Raw genomic sequence first — 20,028 nt, 5'->3', positions numbered from 1 at the left:
CGCTTAGCGCTTAGCGTTTATCTTATCGCCTTCTACGGGGCTGACAGTGCACTGCCCCGGCCGCAGCCCCAGTGCCGCGTCGGCGGGTTCGGCGACCCTCAATGTCAACAATCAGGATTAAATCCACTTGCATCTCCTGTCAAGGCTTCGCCCCTTTTATTCTCTGCTTCATTTCTGGTTGTTAGCTCGACCACCTCCAGCTTCAACCCGTCAAAGATACCTCCACTAAAACAATCAACCTCAGTCAAGCTCAACCGCCAACGTCCCCTAAAACCCGGCACCCAAACCAAGCCCCAAAATGACATCCAAACGCGGCCTAACCTTCCCCGTCGCCTCGCCCGACCCGCCCTTCCTCTTCTCCAAACCCGGTTCCCTCATTTCCTGGCTCTACAACTGGTCCCCGCGCCTAACCCCCGGCACCGGCCCAGGCTGCTCTCTGCAATTCGTGCCTATGCAATGGAACCACGTTTATATTGACGAGCTCCCCTCGCATCTCAACGCCTGCTACCCGGATCCCGAATGTAACGGACAGCCGACAGTGCTAGGGTTTAACGAGCCCGAGCTTACCGACCAAAGTAACATGCCCGTCGAGCTAGCGGCGCAGGAATGGCTGCGGGTTATCGAGCCCCTACGCCGGCAGGGAGTCAGGGCGGGAAGTCCCGGGATTAGTTCAGCGCCGCAGGGCGTGACGTGGCTTCAGCAGTTCATGGCGGCTATTCGGGCACAGGGGAGCGACGTGGACTTTTACTGTTTGCATTGGTATGGCGGGGCGAACTTGGGCGCGTTTTATGACTATATCTGGAGCACGCATCATCAGCTGGGGCCGGATAAGCCCGTGTGGATTACCGAGTTTGCGTGCACGAACTGGGATCAGGCGAATCCGCTGCCCAAGGAGGAGGTGGAACACTTTTGTAAGGAGAGTTGCAAGTATTTGGATACGTTGGATTGGGTGGAGAGGTATGCGTGGTTTGGAGCCATGAGACCGGAGACGATTGGGAATGTGGGGAGGTGGGCGAGTCTGTTGGGGGATGAGGGGGGTGTTACCGAGTTGGGGGAGTGGTATAGGGATTGTGCTGAGTAGGCGGCGGACAGAAGTAAGAGGGAGGAAGACGGCGAGTGGACGAGGAGAGGGTAACGGAAGCGGGCGATGCGGATTGAATCAGGGAGGCACGGGGCCACAGTGAGCGTGAGTGTTGAACAGATCCCCCCAAAGCAATTATACCAACAAAAAGGAGACGACGACCCAAAGAACAATGAGCCTGCTCGGCCGCAATGTTCCCTCTCCATTCTCCTCCCCTCCACACGGCTTCTCCTTTGTGCACTTATCGTCCTTGTAGTCCTCGCTCGGAAGGGCCTCTCTTCCCGTTGCGTTGCCACCAAGATACCAGCTCCCAATATCTGTCAACTCTCCGTATGGATCCAGAAAGGCTTGATTGGGACCGACGTTGGATACGATACTTCGAAAGGCGCCGAACCAGGCATATCGCTTGACGCTCTCCTTGCCGTCGAGGTAAGGGATAGATTGGTTGTAGAAATTTTGCGTGTTTTCGAGGGTTTCGGAGGGGATGCCGAATTCGGTGATCCAGATGTCGAGGCCGGGGAAGCTGTGACGGAGGGATTAGCGGAGTTCCATAACGTGATAATCTGGTGATGGGATGGAAAGGGGAGGGGAGGAAACCAATGGACCAAATAAAAGGACTCACGCATTTTCAAACATCCCGACCCTGTCCTTCAACATCTCAAAGTCCCCAAAAGAATAAACAGGCACAAAGTCGAACCCGCACGCTTTCTCTTCTGCGTCCTCCACCTTGTCCAGAAGCCCGGAGCAGTTGGAAAAGAACATGTCCAACCATGATTTGTTCCCCTCGTCTCGTTTATTCTGGCTTGTGTGCAGCTCATTGACAAGCGGCAGACCGACCTTGACTCCCAGTCGCCGAAGCGGTATGATGTTCTTGATCCATGCTTTGGCAGCTACACGGGGTTCCATTTCGCTACCGCCGACGTCAAAGGGTTGGTCGGGTTTGTTGAAAGTCATGACGTGGGTGATGTTGCGCTTGCCGCCGGCGCTCTTGGTCCTGTCTTCGTCTTTGCTCAAGTCAACCCCCATCAGGGCCGTCACATTTCCCAAGAAGTCGGTGTCATTTTCGTTCCCTCCCCACATGGTCGGCACGAATTCAATCTGGTTCTGGGAAAGGGCGGCATAATTGGACTCGGAGGACGGAAGGGATTGGTAATTGTGGTACCAGGTTAGATTGTTGGGACCGGTAATCCAGACTAGGTCATCTTTGGGCCAGTCGCTGTTGGGGGTGAAGATCAAGCCGCGTTTGGGAGATGTGGTGGCCGTGGCCAATGCCGAGAGGCTGATGAAGAGGACGGTGGACAGCATGGCGGCGAGCGAGTGACTGGTAAGGAAGATCTGCGTCAAAGAAGATCGCGATATCGCTGATGGATTACTTGGCCGTATCCATTTCAAATATCAGTTTTTGAAGTCGAAGTTTGTGGAAAATTTCTACAGAAGAAGTCAAGTAGAAGGAAAGAGCAAAACTCGGTCTCAGGTGCCGTCGGGAACGTACGTCCTTATCTGTTTCCCGTCCGTTATCGTCAGGGGTAATGGAAGCCAACGAACGCCACAGAGCTGTCGTGTCACCAGAAATGATACGAGGATCTGCATGCGCCAATTGAAACTAATGGGACAGTATCAAGTAAAAAGCAACGAGAATTCTTGAATGCTGTGACAAGTCATCTAAATAACGGACTAATTCAGTCATGTGGGTGTGATATCTTCCGACTTTGCGCCTTCCCTTTCTTGACTACCGACCACCATTCCGACAAAAGCAGTCCATTTCCCGATCCCAAACCTCATCCTACAACGCCGCCAAACTGGAACTCTGTTCAAATGACCCTATCCACCCACTTCCCATCCAGAACCAATCGCTCAAAAACCCCCATTGCTCCTCGCGGCAAACCAATCTGCACCAACACCTCCTTCTGCTCCTTCCTCGCCGGCAACCACAGTCCTCCGCTGATACCATAACGAGCTTGCACGCGCCGGACAGCATCGGGTTTAGTCACATTGAAGTAGTCGCGGTGGCTATAAGAGGCAGAGGCTGAAGAAGAAAAGGCATTCGTAGGGACCATGGAGGTCATCACGGAGGGAGACGAGAAACAGGGAAGAGGAGGAAATCGCCATTCCGTGTCGGCGCCAAAGTTCTTCCAACTGTTCATCTGCCATTCGGACGGCTGGCGGGGGTCGAACGCGAGACCGATGCGGCGGATGTCGGGGGTGTCCTGGCCATCTGACGAGATGGAGAGAGCTTGGAACAGACTAGTCCGGGTGGTGAGATACTCCTCCATGTTCTCCGCCATATCGGTACTGGATTTGCTGATGGCTGCTACAATCTTTGCCAGAGCAGCGAGATCTCCGTCCTTTGCTGCGTCGATTAGCAGAGAGGCCGAGGGCAGGCGGGTGCTAATCCAGGTAATCTTGTTGCCCAGATACTCCTTCGTATCCTTGGCGATCTGTTCCTTGAAAGCAACAACTTTAGGATCGGCCGACGTCAAACCAGCGACGCGAGCGATCCAGTCGGTAGGCGTAGAAAAGACGGGCTGCTCCTCGGCGAAGTGGTCGTGGAGGAAATGCTCGAATGATGAGGGGTCGGTGGAGGAGGCCGTGACGCGGGAAAAGTACGTCAAAGCCCACAAGAGACCAGACAGACACTCGTAGATGCTGGCTTCTACACCATGAGTCGCCAATTCCTTTTGGAGCTGGGCGATTTTGGCAAAGGTAAAGACGAAGATCTTTGAGGAACCAATCAAAGAGTCGCCTTCGCGCAGACTGGGACAGACGGGGTGCGTAGGGCCGTTGGGTGCGTGATCTTCCCACTCTTTGTACTCGGGACACTTTCCCATCAGCTCCTCATACGGCTTCTCAATCCTCGGCAAAGTCAACCGCAAGTCATGACTGTCCGGAACCTTCTCCCACTCGAAACTCAAACTTCTCGTATGCTCAGCCAGGATGTTCAAGAGCTGGGTAAAAGCTCCTCCATCAAACATCGTATGATGTCCCAAGACGTTGAGAATAACCCCCCCTTTCAAGAACAATACCCTGACCTGAACAACAGGCACCGCCTCCCCGTCCTCCTCAAGCGTTGACAAGTCCGTCAATAAAGGATTGATAAACGGTTTAACCGGAAACCCCGCCCTCTTCAGTTCATCATAACTCAAATACTCCCTCGGCCAACCCTTGACTTCCCTTTTACAAACCCCCTCAACCTCCAGACCGGCATACATCCCCCTCACCTCTTCATCATCCGGCCACTCCACTCCCAAAGGAATCTCCCAGTTTGAACAAGTCCGCAAGTAAACATGCCAATCGTTATAGACACCGTCTCGCTTGAGTTTCCCTTTTTCGTTTGACAAAAGGTTGATTCCAAGCTGAAGTTTGCCGGCAAAGGCAGGTCGGGCTTTGGCGATGCGAAGGAGGTGGATGCGCAGGAACCAGAGGAGGGTGGAGGTGTAGGAGAGGGGGTCGAGGAGGTTGCGGGCGGGGGCGGAGAAGGGAAAGCAGAGGGCGCGGGAGGTGTAGACGCGGGGCGCGATGTTGTTCCAGAGGGAGAGGGGGGAGGTGGTGATGATGGACTCGTTGCTGGTCATGGCTGATGATTTGGGCGTTTGCTTGTGGTTATTGGAGGGAATCTCGAGGATGATGCGAGAAAGGGATCGTGTTGCGGTTTTCCCGCAGGAAATGGTTTAAATATCAGGTTAGACACGGCAGTGAATGGATTGGCCGTCCAGGTTCGGTCAAGGTTTAACAAAGATTGGTGCCAAGTGGAAAGTACGTTGGTCTGGACACGGCAGGTGGGTGAATGGGTGCTTCGCTGTTGGTGGTTCAATGACCTTTTTGTGAGTTTCGGGTGAATGGCCGATGGTCATTGTAGACAATTGTCATTCTTTATTCTCATACCACGCTATCTATAAACCTAATCCGTGACTTTCATCCCTATACGCCTATTTGAACACCAAAACGCACTTCTATAGCTGGGCATATCCCCACGAACGCCTTCCGACATTGCGCCTTTCATTCCCATACGGATACTCTTTCCCTCCACATTCCATGGCATCAGTGCCCGATACCTCCGTTGACTCTTTCCATGATAACACCGCACACTGCTCGAAAACCGATAAAAATTCCAATCACTCAAACACCGCCTCATCACCAACCACCCCCTCCCAATACTCTTTAAAAACCTCATCCCCCTCCAACGCCCTCATCGCCCCCTCCGGCAAACTAACCTGACACTCCCAAATTTCTGGCCTTGCTCTCTTAGCCGGCAATATCAGCCCTCCCGACCCTCCCACCTCCTTCTGCACCCGTCTTTGCGCATCCGCTAGCGTCCAGCCCTTTTCCACCCCCGGAGTCCTCGCAACACCAGGCAACGACCACCCGATATCGGCACCGAAATCCGCCCAGCTATTCATCCCCCACTCGGCCGGCATGCGACTATCCCACGGCAGACCGAGCAGGCGCATATCAGGGACTTTGTCGAGCAGAGCTTCGCGCGTGTAAAGAAAGGAGGGGTCGACGCGGGAGATGGAAAGACTGATTGCGCTAGCGACGCGGGCGAGGGAGGTCTTGTTTCCTGAAGCAATGTCGTAGAGCAAAGAGGTGTCGGGGAGAGTAGTGATGGCCCAGGTGATAGTGTTGCCAAAGTAGGCCTGGGCGGTGATGGAGGAAAGGGAGGGATACTTTTGGAGAAGCCGTGTGCTGGACCAGTCGACGGGAGTAGAGAAAAAGGGAGGGTGGGAGGCGAAGTGGGTGTGGATGGCGCGTTCGCTGGGGTCGGAAGACTTGTTGAGAAAGACTTCGCGGGCGACGAGGGTGTGTGCCCAGAGGAGAGCACAGAGAGTGGCGTAGGCGGATGGCGGGGAGGTGCTGGGGAGGAGCTGGGCGAGCTCAATGCTGAGAGTCTTGAGCTTGGAAAAGTTGAAGAGAAAGATCTTGCTGTCGTTTTTTAAGGACTTGGGTCTCTCGCTATTGAGGATGTCGGACGTGATGGGCTGCGTTGGACCTTTGAGGTCGTGATTTGGCCAGGTCTGGAACTCGGGACAAAAGCGGAGGATGTCCTCGAATTCTTTTTCGGCGAGGGACTGGCCCTGCTCGTAGGGCAGCTTGATCATGGGATTGGTCGAATAGTTTGGAAGCTTATCTCCGCGAGTACAGGCGGCAAAGCATTGTAGGAACTTGTGGTACGCCTTGCCGTCGAAATAGGAGTGGTGGATGAGCAGGTTGAAGAAGAAGCCGCCGTTGAGAAAGACAACATCGACCTCCACAACAGGGACGGGGGGCTTTCCTGCGCCGAGTATCAGGTCGGTGGTCAGGTCCTCATTGATGAAGGGTTTCACAGGGAACCCGGAGCGCTTCAAGGTGTTGTAGTCGATGTACTTCTTATCGAACTTGATCCCTTTTGCCTTTACACTCTCAGCGCCGTTCTGGGCAGTGACTTGTCCGTAGATGGACTCGAGCTCTTTGGGGTACTTGGGCCTCAGATTGATGCGAAAGCTGGAGGACGTGAGGAGATAGACGTTCCCGTCTTTGTGACTGGGTGTCAAGTTCACTCCGAGCTGAAGTTTTCCGGCAAAGTCAGGCCTCTCTTTACCCAGGACATCGAGATTGCTCCGCAGACAGTCAAAGAGAGTTTGGGCGCTCTCCGGCTGATTCTTGCGAGCATGGTCATCAAAGGAGAAGCAAATCACCCGACCGGTGTATGTGCGTGGAGCGACATTGTCCCAGGTCGAGAGCCGATGAATGTGGTCAGGACTGGTCATTTTGGTGTTCTTGACTGTCGATTGTTATGCGATATGTTGCCAAGGACGCCTCTTGGAGAGGCTTTATGGAATTCCGGCACCATGATTCCAGTGACACGATGGTATTGTCATTAAAGATCTGCGTGGACAGTTGTGAATATGTGTCCAACTTGGTCGGTGAAAGAATGGGCACAGTTTGGACGAGAGGACGGTGAGCTTTTTGAGGTGTTGATTCAAATGAAAGGGGTGGGCGCAAACAAGGCTCAAACGTTTCGGGGCGCTTTGTTGAGACGCTTTCGTGTAACCGTGTACAGCCGGAAATGGACAACCACATCGAGTGCCTTGGGTGCTTCATTGTCCTCGAGCTGAATGAATGGTGATGGCATCAAAGCAGCTAAAGGGGGGGAGGACAAGTGGCTTGGGGTTAGGGCTCAAAGTGAGACATGATCGCAGCGGTCAGGAACACGATCAGCGCCAAGGTCTTGGCAGGGTACTGTAATCGAGACCGTTATCGTCGCCTAAAAAACACGGAGCCATCAAGGTGTCGTCGGATGTCGGCTGAAATGAGCACCGGCGGCGGCGGAAAGTGAGCAAGAAGTCCGGTCGGTTGACAAGGGCGATTCAGAACTCCGTCCCGGGTTTGAAGTTGGTGACCTGTCGCCAAACACAAGGACGTCGGTGACCAACAACAGACACCGCCGTATTCGTCATTCCAACCGAGGCCACGGAGTAGGCGTTACCAACTACCAACCAACAACGCCATAAAGCATAACACAGCAACAGGCATGTCGTCAAGATGATTAGTCGCAAACCATGTTATTCAAGATGGAGGGATAGACGCTCCAACGTAGCCGGATCCAGTTGTCTTGTTCTCATACACCGACCGCAACCACAACCGACCGGACTTTTGGCCGTTTCCCTTGGTCTTGATGTACGTCGTGTTCCACGATGAATCCATGCAGCGCCCAGAATTGCCAGGCCCTACAGGGACGCGCTGCGGGAACACTGCCCGTTGTTTCAGCGCATCTGTCTCTCAACTCCCGCAACCAATGACGGCTGGTCTGTAGCTGATCTCTCATAAAGGCCGCGAACTATCTTCAGACACTTGGTGACAGTCCCGCCTTTGCCGTCGAGGCTATCCCTGTAGAAGTATAGAACAATGACGGTCTCCCCGTCGCGCATGCTTTAGGGTAGGTGGGGTGAAGGCTGAGAATTGGTGAGAAACATGCCGCTGGAACCGCCGCCAATCGAACCAAGTCGAGACCCAATTTTGTACCGAGGTTGTTGATACATAGCTTCTTATCTTAGCGTCAGCCCATGGACCCCTAATCCCTGATTTACCCCTGGACACCCGACGGGAATGGCTTCACCTTAAAAAAAACAGGGTCCCAAACCTAACCCAACAAAGCGAATTCTCCGATCGAAACATGTCGGTCGGGCCTTGGACAATGCGTTCAATGACCGCGCCATGGACAGACAAGTTCTTCGGGGACAACCGAGGCATTGGAGGATCGGGGACGGCAAGTCATCCAACGCCAGTCCCGCTGCAATGATACGCAACGAAACCAGTCTTTTCTTGACACCCATCATAAAGTGGGGGGGCCAGACCGACAAGGATCGTTCGACCTGTCGTAATGCGTTTCCCATCGTCCTGATTTGCCTGGATGATGTTCAGTGATGTTCGTATAAAGACGTTGATCCATCCCACCATCTGAAAGACAAGTCAGTATCCGACTATCCCCTCTATACCACCACTCACCCACTTACAGCTTGTACTTGGTAGCCTCTTTTTTGTTTCACCGGGGCCGTACAACACTCCGACCCTTGTTTCACTATTCAACCAAAACGACCACTCTCGTAAATCCTAATTGTGCTTATTCCTTCGCACCAGGCGTGTGAAACATCATACACATCATGTCTTCAGACGAAACACCACAAACAGTCCCCATTCCCGGACCTCCCGGGCTGCCCCTGGTGGGCAACTCTTTTGACATTGACACCGAGTTCCCCCTTGGGTCCATGCTCAACTTTGCCGACCAATATGGTGAGTACAAGATGCATCAACTTGATGCGGAAATCCCTTGCTAACATCGACAGGCGAAATCTTCCGTCTCAACTTCCCCGGCAGAAACACCGTCTTTGTGGTACGTCCCCTCACCATACCTGACATTGGTACACACAGCTAAATGTCAACAGACCTCTCAAGCTCTTGTCCACGAGCTCTGCGATGAAAAGCGATTCCAAAAGACGGTCAATTCCGCCCTCCACGAAATCCGACACGGCATCCACGATGGCCTCTTCACCGCCCGCAACGACGAGCCCAACTGGGGCATCGCCCACCGAATCCTCATGCCGGCCTTTGGCCCCATGGCCATCCAGAATATGTTCCCCGAGATGCACGAGATTGCCAGCCAGCTCGCCCTCAAGTGGGCCCGCCACGGCCCCAACCAGTCCATCAAGGTGACCGACGACTTCACCCGCCTGACCCTCGACACCATCGCCCTGTGCTCCATGGACTACCGCTTCAACTCGTACTACCACGACGACATGCACCCCTTTATCGACGCCATGGCCAGCTTCCTCGTCGAGTCCGGCAACCGCTCCCGACGCCCGGCGCTTCCGGCCTTCATGTACAGCAAGGTCGACCGCAAGTTCTATGACGACATCCGGGTCCTCCGTGAAACCGCCGAGGGCGTCCTCAAGTCCAGAAAAGAGCACCCTTCCGAGCGCAAGGATCTGTTGACGGCCATGTTGGACGGCGTTGACCCCAAGACGGGCGGGAAGCTCAGCGACGACAGCATCATCGACAACCTCATCACCTTTTTGATCGCGGGCCACGAAACCACGTCGGGTCTCCTGAGCTTTGCCTTTGTCCAGCTGCTCAAGAACCCCGAGACCTACCGCAAGGCCCAAAAGGAAGTCGACGACGTGTGCGGCAAGGGCCCCATCAAGCTCGAGCACATGAACAAGCTACATTACATCGCCGCCGTCCTGCGCGAGACCCTCCGTCTGTGCCCCACCATTCCCGTGATCGGCGTCGAGTCCAAGGAGGACACCGTCATTGGCGGCAAGTACGAGGTTTCCAAGGGCCAACCTTTTGCCCTGCTCTTCGCCAAGTCCCACGTCGACCCGGCCGTCTATGGAGATACCGCCAACGACTTTGTGCCCGAGCGCATGCTGGACGAGAACTTTGAGCGCTTGAACAAGGAGTTCCCCGACTGCTGGAAGCCGTTTGGCAACGGCATGCGCGCCTGTATCGGTCGTCCGTTTGCGTGGCAGGAGGCGCTGCTGGTCATGGCGGTTTGCCTGCAAAACTTCAACTTTATGCCCGAGGATCCCAACTATACGCTGCAGTACAAGCAGACCTTGACCACCAAGCCCAAGGGCTTCTACATGCGCGCCATGCTGCGCGATGGCATGTCTGCTCTGGACCTGGAGCGCCGTCTGAAGGGTGAGCTTGTGGCTCCCAGGCCTACTGCCCAGGGACCCGTGTCGGGACAGCCCAAGAAGAGCGGAGAGGGCAAGCCTATCAGCATCTACTACGGCTCCAACACGGGTACTTGCGAGACCTTTGCTCAGCGCCTTGCTTCCGATGCCGAGGCGCACGGGTTCACGGCGACGATTATTGACTCTTTGGATGCGGCCAACCAGAACCTGCCCAAGGACAGGCCAGTGGTCTTCATCACTGCCTCGTACGAGGGCCAACCCCCTGACAATGCGGCTTTGTTCGTCGGCTGGCTCGAGAGCTTGACTGGTAACGAGCTCGAGGGTGTCCAGTACGCTGTCTTTGGCTGCGGTCATCGCGATTGGGCGCAGACCTTCCATCGTATTCCCAAGCTGGTTGACAACACCGTGTCCGAGCGCGGCGGTGATCGTATCTGTTCTTTGGGTCTCGCCGACGCCGGCAAGGGCGAGATGTTTACCGAGTTCGAGCAGTGGGAGGACGAGGTGTTCTGGCCAGCTATGGAAGAGAAGTACGAAGTTAGCAAGAAGGAGGATGACAACGAGGCTTTACTTCAATCCGGCCTTACCGTCAACTTTTCCAAGCCTCGCTCTTCCACCTTGAGGCAAGACGTCCAGGAGGCTGTGGTCGTCGACGCCAAGACCATCAGCGCCCCGGGTGCTCCTCCCAAGCGCCACATCGAGGTCCAGCTCTCCAGCGACTCGGGCGCCTACCGCTCCGGCGACTACCTTGCCGTCCTGCCCATCAACCCCAAGGAGACGGTCAACCGCGTCATGCGCCGCTTCCAACTGGCGTGGGACACCAACATCACCATCGAGGCGTCCCGGCAGACCACCATCTTGCCCACCGGCGTGCCCGTACCGGTTCACGACGTCCTGGGCGCCTACGTCGAGCTCTCCCAGCCGGCCACCAAGAAGAACATCCTCGCTCTCGCCGAAGCCGCCGACAACGCCGAGACCAAGGCCACACTGCGCCAGTTGGCAGGACCCGAGTACACGGAAAAGATCACGTCGCGCCGCGTCTCCATCCTCGACCTGCTCGAGCAGTTCCCGTCCATCCCGCTGCCCTTCTCCTCCTTCCTCTCTTTGCTGCCGCCCATGCGTGTGAGGCAGTACTCCATCTCCTCGTCTCCGCTCTGGAACCCGTCCCACGTTACCCTGACCTACTCTCTTCTCGAAAGTCCTTCCTTGTCGAACCCCGAGAAGAAACACGTCGGCGTGGCGACCAGTTACTTGGCCAGCTTGGAGGCAGGCGACAAGTTGAATGTGTCTATCCGCCCTTCGCACAAGGCCTTCCACCTGCCGGTAGACGCTGACAAGACTCCCCTGATCATGATTGCTGCTGGTTCTGGCCTGGCGCCGTTTAGAGGCTTCGTGCAGGAACGCGCGGCGCAGATTGCTGCGGGTCGGAGTCTGGCGCCCGCCATGCTGTTCTACGGGTGTCGCCATCCGGAGCAGGACGACTTGTACCGTGACGAGTTCGACAAGTGGGAATCCATTGGCGCCGTGTCGGTCCGGAGGGCATTCAGTCGGTACCCGGAGAGCCAAGAGACCAAGGGGTGCAAGTACGTTGGCGATCGCCTGTGGGAGGATCGCGAGGAAGTGACGGGATTGTGGGACCGGGGGGCCAAGGTGTATGTCTGTGGAAGCAGAGAGGTCGGGGAGAGTGTGAAGAAGGTGGTGGTCAGAATTGCGTTGGAGAGGCAGAAGATGATTGTGGAGGCGAGGGAGAAGGGCGAGCTGGACGCTTTGCCCGAGGGGATATTGGAGGGGTTGAAGCTGAAGGGATTGACGGTGGAGGATGTCGAGGTCAGTGAGGAGAGGGCGTTGAAGTGGTTTGAGGGGATTAGGAATGAGAGGTATGCCACTGATGTGTTTGACTGAGGGGTGGTAAACTGGTGATGGAGGATGATTAGTAGAAAGCAGGCATTGGATGAAATTGAATTCACTTGTTTTTTTGTCCGTCTATTTCCTTTGCATGCATTCAAGGGAAAGGAAAAGGAATTGAGCCGAATTGACAAGACGTTGAAGGAAGGAACGAGACAACGAAGCCCGCATGATGTGAGACGCCCGAGATGGCGCTCGGGCCGTGTTTTTCAGTGCCCTTTGTTCTGCTTCGGTTTCGTTCTGTTTGCTTTCCAGTTCCTTTCGCAGGACATTCCGCCTTCCACTTTGCCAACCGGTCTTTTCGAATTGTGCTGGACATACGGGCTCCATTCGGATTTGGAGCGGCCCTTCATCATCACCCGATTGCACTTCCGCTCGGAGAGGGACACAACTTGACAAAACCCAAGAACTGCGTTATGTCGCTAACAGAAACAGCGCCCCGTTTACACCAATCTAGATACAATCACATCTTGATCACATCAGCATCAATAACGCCGATGGCCTTTGTCATTCACACCAACAGCAAACACGTTTGCATAATTCTTCGATTTTCTGCATTGTCCAACTAACCAGGCGAACAACTCCAGAAAATCTTCATGCAATCGTACCAAGCAAACTCCAACGCCTCCATTCGCGAACAAAGGAAACGTCGACTCCTACACACTCCCTTTAGCGCGACAGCCACTCCGTCCTCGAACGCTCAAGCTCCAATAGCTATCCTGCCGCCGACGAGCCGTAGATTGGGCCACCCCTCGACGTCTTCTGAGAGAGATCCAAAGCGGGGAACACGATGCCCGCGTCGTTTGAATAACAATTGTTATATCACTAGCAGAATCGGCCCTTGTTTTCTAGCGTCACAGATACAATCACATCTTGGTCACACCACGCTGACCTTGTTTGAAATTCATGTACATTGATCACATCAAACCTGTTTGCACATTTTTTTATCTTCCACTTTTTCTTTCATTATCTGCAGAATCCAACTAACATTTACGACGTCCTCTAGGAAATGTTCAAAATGTCTGACAAAGCCAACCTCCAACGCCGCCATTCTCAAGCAAACGAACCCTCGATTATCCTCCTCGAATACTTACACCCCAAACCCTCCTTGACAATCTACCTACCCGGGTTCAACCCCTCCTCCGTCTCGAAGCAATTGCCCTTGCAACTCGGACACCACCACCTCCTCCCCTCCGCATCGACCGCCTTACTTACCTCCTTCTTCCCAATAAAGAGGTAGTGACACCAACTGGGCACATACGCCCTACAATCCGGCCATCCACACGCCCTCCTATTCTCCGGCTGCGCATCGGCCAGCCACTCCTCCGTCAACCACAGGATCTTGGACATCTCCGGCGACAAACAAGTCATAAACCGGGACGGCCGGATATGCACCTGACAATAGGAGCATGACATATTGGTCAAGATCGCCAGCTCCTGGCGAAGGACGCCAAATTCATCGACCCAGTACTGCCTGACAGTCGAAGCCAGACCATCAGTCTGAGTCATGGTGCCGAGATAATTCATGATCTCGCGCATCTTGGCGATGGTCTGGTTAATCAGCCCAGCGTTAGCAACCATAAACGTCGGGATCTGTCTCACCCTCTCCTCGAGACACGACAAGCAAGTAAAGTGTCCGCAGGGAAGTTGGTGGAGGTCACCCTGCTTGTAGGGACCAAAGCAGAAGGAGCAGAGTGTACCTACTCTTTTGTTCTTGTTGGTCTCCTTGCCTGACGGGAACGAGTGCTCGTCAGCATGGTTGCCGCAGTGGGAAGAGCCGTGGGTGTGGAAGGCCGGGATGCGGGACGCGATGGAGAGCGGAGGCGGGAGGGGTGCGTCTGCGTCGAGGTCAGTGTCCAAGTTCCATGGCCAGATGGAGGGAAGGGGGCGCATGGGTGCAAACTTGGGTGGGGAGTTGAGGTTCAGAGGACCGACTTGGGTGGCTTTGTGGGTGGGAAGGCAGATGCGCTTGGGAGCTGCCTGACAAGTAGCCTCTTCGTCCGAGATGGAGGAGAAGGTGCGCTTGGCGCACATGGTGGAAGTGGTGGTGAAACACATGGTGATACGTACGGTTGGTGGTTCGGGAGATGTACCCGAACGGTTGGTGGGTTGGTGGAAGCGGATGTGGTGGCTTGAGCTGTTGCTGGTAGAAGCTTACTTGGACTTCAAGTCTTGTTGTTCCTGGCAGGTGTTTGCTACTGGTGTTTCTGCTGATGTTGATGACAGGAATCGAACAATCTTGGATGATCCCAACACCGATACTTATACCTTTTCGACACTCGTCGACATGCCCCCTTTCCCAATATCAGATATCACTTACATGACAGCCGGACAAAGAAGGCCATCGACGACTCCCAAATCTATAGGCTCTCGATTGCCCTCCGCCGAAACCCACGAGTGAACAACGGCACAAAGGCTCCTATCGGCTACAGCCGTCCGGAACAATGGAACTCGTACCCGGCTTCGAGAACACTGTCGGGGAAGCATCCTATTCGTCTCCCAGGTAGCCTCCGGGTAAGGCTGGAGGACAATAGGCCTTGTTCGGTGTTCGAGAAGAACAGCGGAAGACGGCCTACTTTCCGGTTGGTCGAAGAAGATAATGGGCATTCGTGGACAGTCTTCCAACCACCGGGCGCTGTTCATGTGTCCAGATAGCTTGGGAACCGAACAACAAGCAAGGCATCTTCGGTCCAGGTATGTTCAGCGTTCACATCTCAATCACCGTACCTAAACCCAGCACAAGCAACGCACATGCAATTCAATCCATCTATTCTCGTTTCAACAATGATCAATGGCTTGTGTGGACCCCCTCCATTCCATTAGCTCAGCCGGCGGTGGTAACCCAGGGGTCGGTGGTAACCCAGGGGTCGGTGGTAACCCAGGGGTAATCTGCCTAGGTGAAACCACCCCCTCCTCCCTCACAATACTGACCTCTCTCGTGACCACAATCGCCATAACACTTCCCGGCGTGCCGTTGCTTACACTGTAACTACTACTCTCACCCGAGCACCAACCATGATGGGGCTGCTCCGCAATCATGCCCGAACTCTCCACCGACGTGACCACCCCAAGGTATGGCGAAGCTGCTGTCTGTATCGTCAAGTTGGGCCGTTCACAGCCGTTTCTACTCCGGTTAGGACTTTCGCAGGTCGACCTAAAGCTCACCGTCCCACCACTCCGATTTGCCGCCGTCGGGATCGTATCATTTCTAGAGATGTCCTCTCCGCTACCTGGTGGTCCGGTGCCGGTGCCGGTAGTACCCTCCTCATCTGTCGTGCTTACCCAAAAGGTCTCGCTGCCGGGTATCGGGAAGATCGGATCGGGATTGGGACCCCATCTGTGTGATGAACTTTGGTGGGTTGGTGGGAAAATTGGGCTGTCTATGGGATACGGAGATCTATATCGGGTGAGCATGACCCCGTTTGATCTGATACTGTTGTCGTTTTTGTCGGTGGTGGTGTTTGTCCCGCTTCCTGGGCGAATCCAGCCGCCGAGGGAGTAGACGGCGCGAAATACCGACCGCCTGATCAGCGGGTAGACCATGGGCATGTTGGTCAGAACAAAGGAGACAAAAGATTCGCGGACGGACCAGTAGCCTGTTTGCGCGGGGTCCCTGTTTCCCTTCTTGAGGTAAGTCAGTTTGCTGTCTCTGGAAGATGGATTTCCCAGGGACCCAACTCACAGTCAAGATACTAACACACCGCATGATCCCAAATGTCATTTCGAGGAATCCGCCACTGAACATGATGAATAGCACCAATTTCTGCGACCAGGGCAGATTCGACTCCCAGAGCATAGGCACGGGAATACCGAGAAGATAAAAGTCCGTGGCGGTGTTCATGACCATGACGAAAACCGTCTGCAGAACTGATATTGCCGGTTGGCAGTGGTTGCCCGGGTCGGGGTAGATCTGCCACTGCCGGTGAAGGGGGACACATTGGAGGAGGGCGACACATACACAGGCGATGTAAGTCAGGGGCATGATGATGTAGGCGCCAATCATCCAGCGACGCATAAAGCAAATGCCAGCTCTGTTTGATATCTAGCGGGTCAGTATAAACCTCCTCTTGCGTTCCCAGGCTAACACTCACGTTAGGCGTGTGTAATACACTGTCCAACAACCTTTAAGCAGCCAAAGAAGGGTGGTATACAAGAGAAGGCCGGAGACGTTCAGCTTGGCTCCGTTAACTCGCATTTTGTACTCGTCGGAATCTCGGCTAAGCGTTGCTCGTTGCTCGTCTGTCATGCCGTTGTTTGCTAACCCACGGCACCAGGAAACGAAAATGTAAGGCATAAAGCTCTCGGCCGTGTAGGCAAACTGGATGCCGGGAAAGTAAGCTTCATGTCGCGGGTAACAACCTGAAGCCAAGAGAACTCACCAAAGCCAACAGCATAAAACCGTCGTCTAGCGCGAGCTTGCGCCATCCTACTTGCCGGATCCTGCTGAAATATCGAAGCCCAATCACCACGTAGGCTACACCTTGGAGGGACCAGCATTCTATGACGAAGCGTCTCGCTTCTTCCGGTTCCACGCCTGTTGTATAGTTGTCCCCCATGTTGCGCAATGTGTGGAAAGAAGGGACAAAACACCAATTGCAATCGACGATACAGGCACGGCAGCCCACGGCAAAACAGGTCTTTCGAAATATGTGTTGGTCTATGTAACGGACTGTCTAACAGGTGCCCCTCGCACAACAAGTACCTGGCCATCATCAAGCTATGTCATCTTGACGAGCCATGGAGGTCCGAGAGTTCTCGCCTTGTCTCGTCTCAACTCTTTGAAGCTTCATCCTGGTTAGGGACCTGCTGCTCGTATTGTCATTCGAGTATTGGGTCACGGCCGGGGCAAATGCTGCCCAATTGGCCAGGGAACACTGATCTCAAAGTTCATCCGTCAATGTTGACTTTGGATTTCTGTCTAATGCCACTGGAATAAGCTAATTGATCTAAATGGTATAGGGTATTCTCGCGCTTATCACATCGCCCTTCTCAACCTCCCATAACCTCCTACTCGGACACCGGGCTCACAGACACCCTGACCTGACCAACCGCCTTGTTAGTCACGCTGCTGACCGTCTCCACGACAATGCCAACATCCTGCGCAGCACTTACAGCAGGTAACCTCATGCATCCCTCAAAGTAGCTCTCCATATCCTCAAAATCGTCAATATCACCCACCCAGGCGACATAGTGATCTGGCCTCAGCACGACCACACATCCCTTCTCCTTATCCACGCCGTAATTCTTGTAAGCATTGCCGAACCCTTCGTGGTAACTGACATCGTCCGCATACACCTTAGTGTAATCCCAACCCAGATGCTGATCAAACGGATGCAAAATATCCGGAAAGTCTCTCAACAACTCCGTGTCCTTTCTCGGGCTGGCATGGATCGTGAGGACATCAATGACACTGTCAATAGCCTTGTCCGCGGGCGTGATCCTCCGCAGGAAGCTCTCGGGCGCGTCCAGCTTGGCGCAGAACCTGTCCACCCGCGCCTTCTGCTGCGACGAGAGAATCTTACCAGCGAACAGCACGATGCGGAACCTGCCATCGGATTTCAACCGCTCCTGTAAGTGCCACGGCCTGGCGTCCGCCTGGCTGACGACCTTGAAGGAGGCCAGACGCTTACCGACGGGTATTCCCGTGGCCAGAGCCTGCTTCTTTGCAAACTTGTCGTCGCTGATCTTGGCTTTGGCGAGCAGCTTCGCGCTCTTTTCGCTGCGATCGCCTAGCTCGCGCCAGTTGCCCGACTTGACGACGAGATTGCTCGGCCCATAGTCGACTTGCATGCCCGAAGCAAACAAGTTGCCGCGCATAAAGGCGCGCTTGAACTCCTCCATGTCGATGCCCTCGGCGTCCATCAAGTCCTTGGCCGGGCGGCCAGAGAACAAGCGAGAGAACTTGTGGTCGAACTCGATCAGGTCCTGGGCAATGCGGCGGCGCTCGCTCTGGTACGTGGCCAGGATCTCGCGCTTGCAGATGCCCTTGAGGACGAGGGCCACCTTCCAACCCAGGTTGAAGGTGTCCTGCATCGAGACGTTCATGCCCTGCCCGGCCTTGGGCGAGTGCGTGTGCACGGCATCGCCCGCCAGGAACACGCGGTTGTGCACGTCATAGCTGTTGCCGACGCGCTGGCCGATCTGGTACGCCGTCCACCAGTCGCAGTACTCGTAGTCGAGCTTGTACGGTGCGAGAATCTTTTGCGCGGCGCGGAAGATCAAGTCGGGCGTGATCTTGGACCGGTCGGCGCGCCCCGAGGCGTCCGGAACGACTTCTTTCAGCTGGATGTACAGCCGCACTATGCGGTTCTCGCGCGGGATGACCATCAGCGAGCCGTTCTCAGCCGAGTGCACGGCGCATCGGTGGCGGATGTCGGGGAAATCGGTGATGGGGATGATATCCATGACGCCCCAGATGTAATCGGTTGCCTCGCCTTCCAGCTCCAGGCCCAGCGCACGGCGTGTCCACGAGCGGGCGCCGTCGCATCCGATGACGTACTTGGCGTGGACGATCTCTTTGGTGCCGGGCCGGGACTGGGACTTGCGGAGGAGATCGGCTTCGTCGTCATCTTGCACCAGGTTGCTGCGGAAGAGACCGTCAGACGCCGCAGACTTGGAGGCGGTGGCGGCTTGCACGGGCGTGGTTTCCTCCTCTGTCAAGGTGCGGAGGGCGACGGTGACGGGGTAGGCGTCGTCATCCTCGACCTTGGACTCGTCAATCACGAGCGACTCGGGCAGGATGCCGCGCTCCACCGAGATGGCGTTGTTGTTTTTTGAGGAGTACTTTTTGATGTTGTCAATGAACCAGCGCTCGATGCGGCTCTGGTTGAGCACGCACTGCTGGTAGCGCGAGATGCCGACGACGGTGTCGGGGATGCGGTCCGAGCGATGGATGACGCCCTCGGCGTTGGGATTCCACATGCAAATCTCCTGCATGTGGTTGGATTCCTTCCACACGCGGTCAGAGAAGCCCAAGCTGTCAAAGATCTCGATGGTCCGGGAGTTGAGGCCGTCGGCCTGGCCGGTAAAGATCTTGGTGTTGCGTTTCTCGACGATGCGCGCGCTGATGCCGCAGTGAGCCATCCAGGCGGCGGCCATGAGGCCTGCTGGGCCGGCACCGACAATGAGTCTGGTATGTGTTAGTCTGTTGAACTGTGCTCGGGGGGTGGTAGTGGTCTTACACATCAACCTTGGACTCCTTGGGCTTGACGCCGTTGGTGCCGTTGGTTCCGTTGGTACCGTTGATGCCGTTGGTACCGTTAATGCCGTTGGTACCGTTGATGCCGTTGGTACCGTTGATACCGTTGATGCCATTGGCACGGCCGTTGGTAGTTGCTGCAGACATGGTTACTGGGTTAGTTATTAGGATTAACAATGATGGTACTATGATAGAGAGTAGAAGAGAGCTTGGAAAGATGGAAGGTAGGATTCGGCTACGTAGAAAAAAGGTAAGTGACAGAGCTCTTTTAAGTTATCTTCCTCCTCGTCACTTGAGCATCATCATATGCCGGTGATCCGGTTTCCAGAAGGTCGGTAATGTCCACCATCCATCCATCCATCCGGTATCTCCATATCAGGAGAAACACCAAATAGGGGAGCCATCAGCAGATTCGAGACTAACAAGGCAACCCCAGATGCTGATAACCATGTGCAGCTGTGATAGTCGGCCCGCTTCGATTCCTGGGAATGCTTCCTTCTCCTGAACTTGGGCAACTCTTCGCCTCGGGCCAAACCGAAACGGGTAACTGAGACGCACCACCATCATTGAATGGACACTCGCAGGAAGCCAGAATATGACGACCGTCAGGGTGAAGCCTGGAGGAGGGTTGAATTCACCGTCCCTTCCCTGCCTGGGCTGCCTGTTCTTCGGGTCAA

The 20,028-nt window shown here is 55.0% G+C and overlaps 5 protein-coding genes across 5 annotated transcripts; 1 reads left to right on the top strand and 4 right to left on the bottom strand.

The window, feature by feature from the left end:
• Positions 1 to 858: 858 nt before the first annotated feature.
• NEUTE1DRAFT_121688 (uncharacterized protein) lies at positions 859 to 6,825 on the bottom strand (the record flags this gene model as incomplete). The annotated part of the gene is made up of 6 exons (XM_009851884.1): positions 859 to 1,604; positions 1,704 to 2,416; positions 2,574 to 2,684; positions 2,902 to 4,655; positions 5,030 to 5,144; positions 5,293 to 6,825. The coding sequence occupies 6 exons, from the start codon at positions 6,823 to 6,825 to the stop codon at positions 1,217 to 1,219; spliced, it is 4,614 nt and encodes a 1,537-aa protein (XP_009850186.1).
• A 1,835-nt stretch (positions 6,826 to 8,660) lies between these two features.
• NEUTE1DRAFT_145879 (uncharacterized protein) lies at positions 8,661 to 12,231 on the top strand (the record flags this gene model as incomplete). The annotated part of the gene is made up of 3 exons (XM_009851883.1): positions 8,661 to 8,848; positions 8,902 to 8,948; positions 9,001 to 12,231. The coding sequence occupies 3 exons, from the start codon at positions 8,719 to 8,721 to the stop codon at positions 12,148 to 12,150; spliced, it is 3,327 nt and encodes a 1,108-aa protein (XP_009850185.1).
• A 1,038-nt stretch (positions 12,232 to 13,269) lies between these two features.
• On the bottom strand, positions 13,270 to 14,211 carry NEUTE1DRAFT_100139 (uncharacterized protein; the record flags this gene model as incomplete). Its single annotated transcript, XM_009851882.1, has 1 exon — positions 13,270 to 14,211. One exon carries the CDS (start codon positions 14,209 to 14,211, stop codon positions 13,270 to 13,272), a length of 942 nt encoding a protein of 313 aa, XP_009850184.1.
• Positions 14,212 to 14,931: 720 nt separating this feature from the next.
• NEUTE1DRAFT_100138 (uncharacterized protein) lies at positions 14,932 to 16,650 on the bottom strand (the record flags this gene model as incomplete). Its single annotated transcript, XM_009851881.1, has 4 exons — positions 14,932 to 15,802; positions 15,855 to 16,184; positions 16,245 to 16,491; positions 16,533 to 16,650. The coding sequence occupies 4 exons, from the start codon at positions 16,648 to 16,650 to the stop codon at positions 14,932 to 14,934; spliced, it is 1,566 nt and encodes a 521-aa protein (XP_009850183.1).
• Positions 16,651 to 16,943: 293 nt separating this feature from the next.
• Positions 16,944 to 19,538, bottom strand: NEUTE1DRAFT_61928 (uncharacterized protein; the record flags this gene model as incomplete). Its single annotated transcript, XM_009851880.1, has 2 exons — positions 16,944 to 19,282; positions 19,335 to 19,538. The coding sequence occupies 2 exons, from the start codon at positions 19,496 to 19,498 to the stop codon at positions 17,161 to 17,163; spliced, it is 2,286 nt and encodes a 761-aa protein (XP_009850182.1).
• Positions 19,539 to 20,028: the final 490 nt, after the last annotated feature.

Source organism: Neurospora tetrasperma, assembly GCF_000213175.1.
Source record: "Neurospora tetrasperma FGSC 2508 unplaced genomic scaffold NEUTE1scaffold_2, whole genome shotgun sequence".
Lineage (NCBI taxonomy): Eukaryota > Fungi > Ascomycota > Sordariomycetes > Sordariales > Sordariaceae > Neurospora > Neurospora tetrasperma.
The sequence above is the reverse complement of the archived record's forward strand: the minus strand, read 5'-3'. Positions and strand labels throughout refer to the sequence as shown.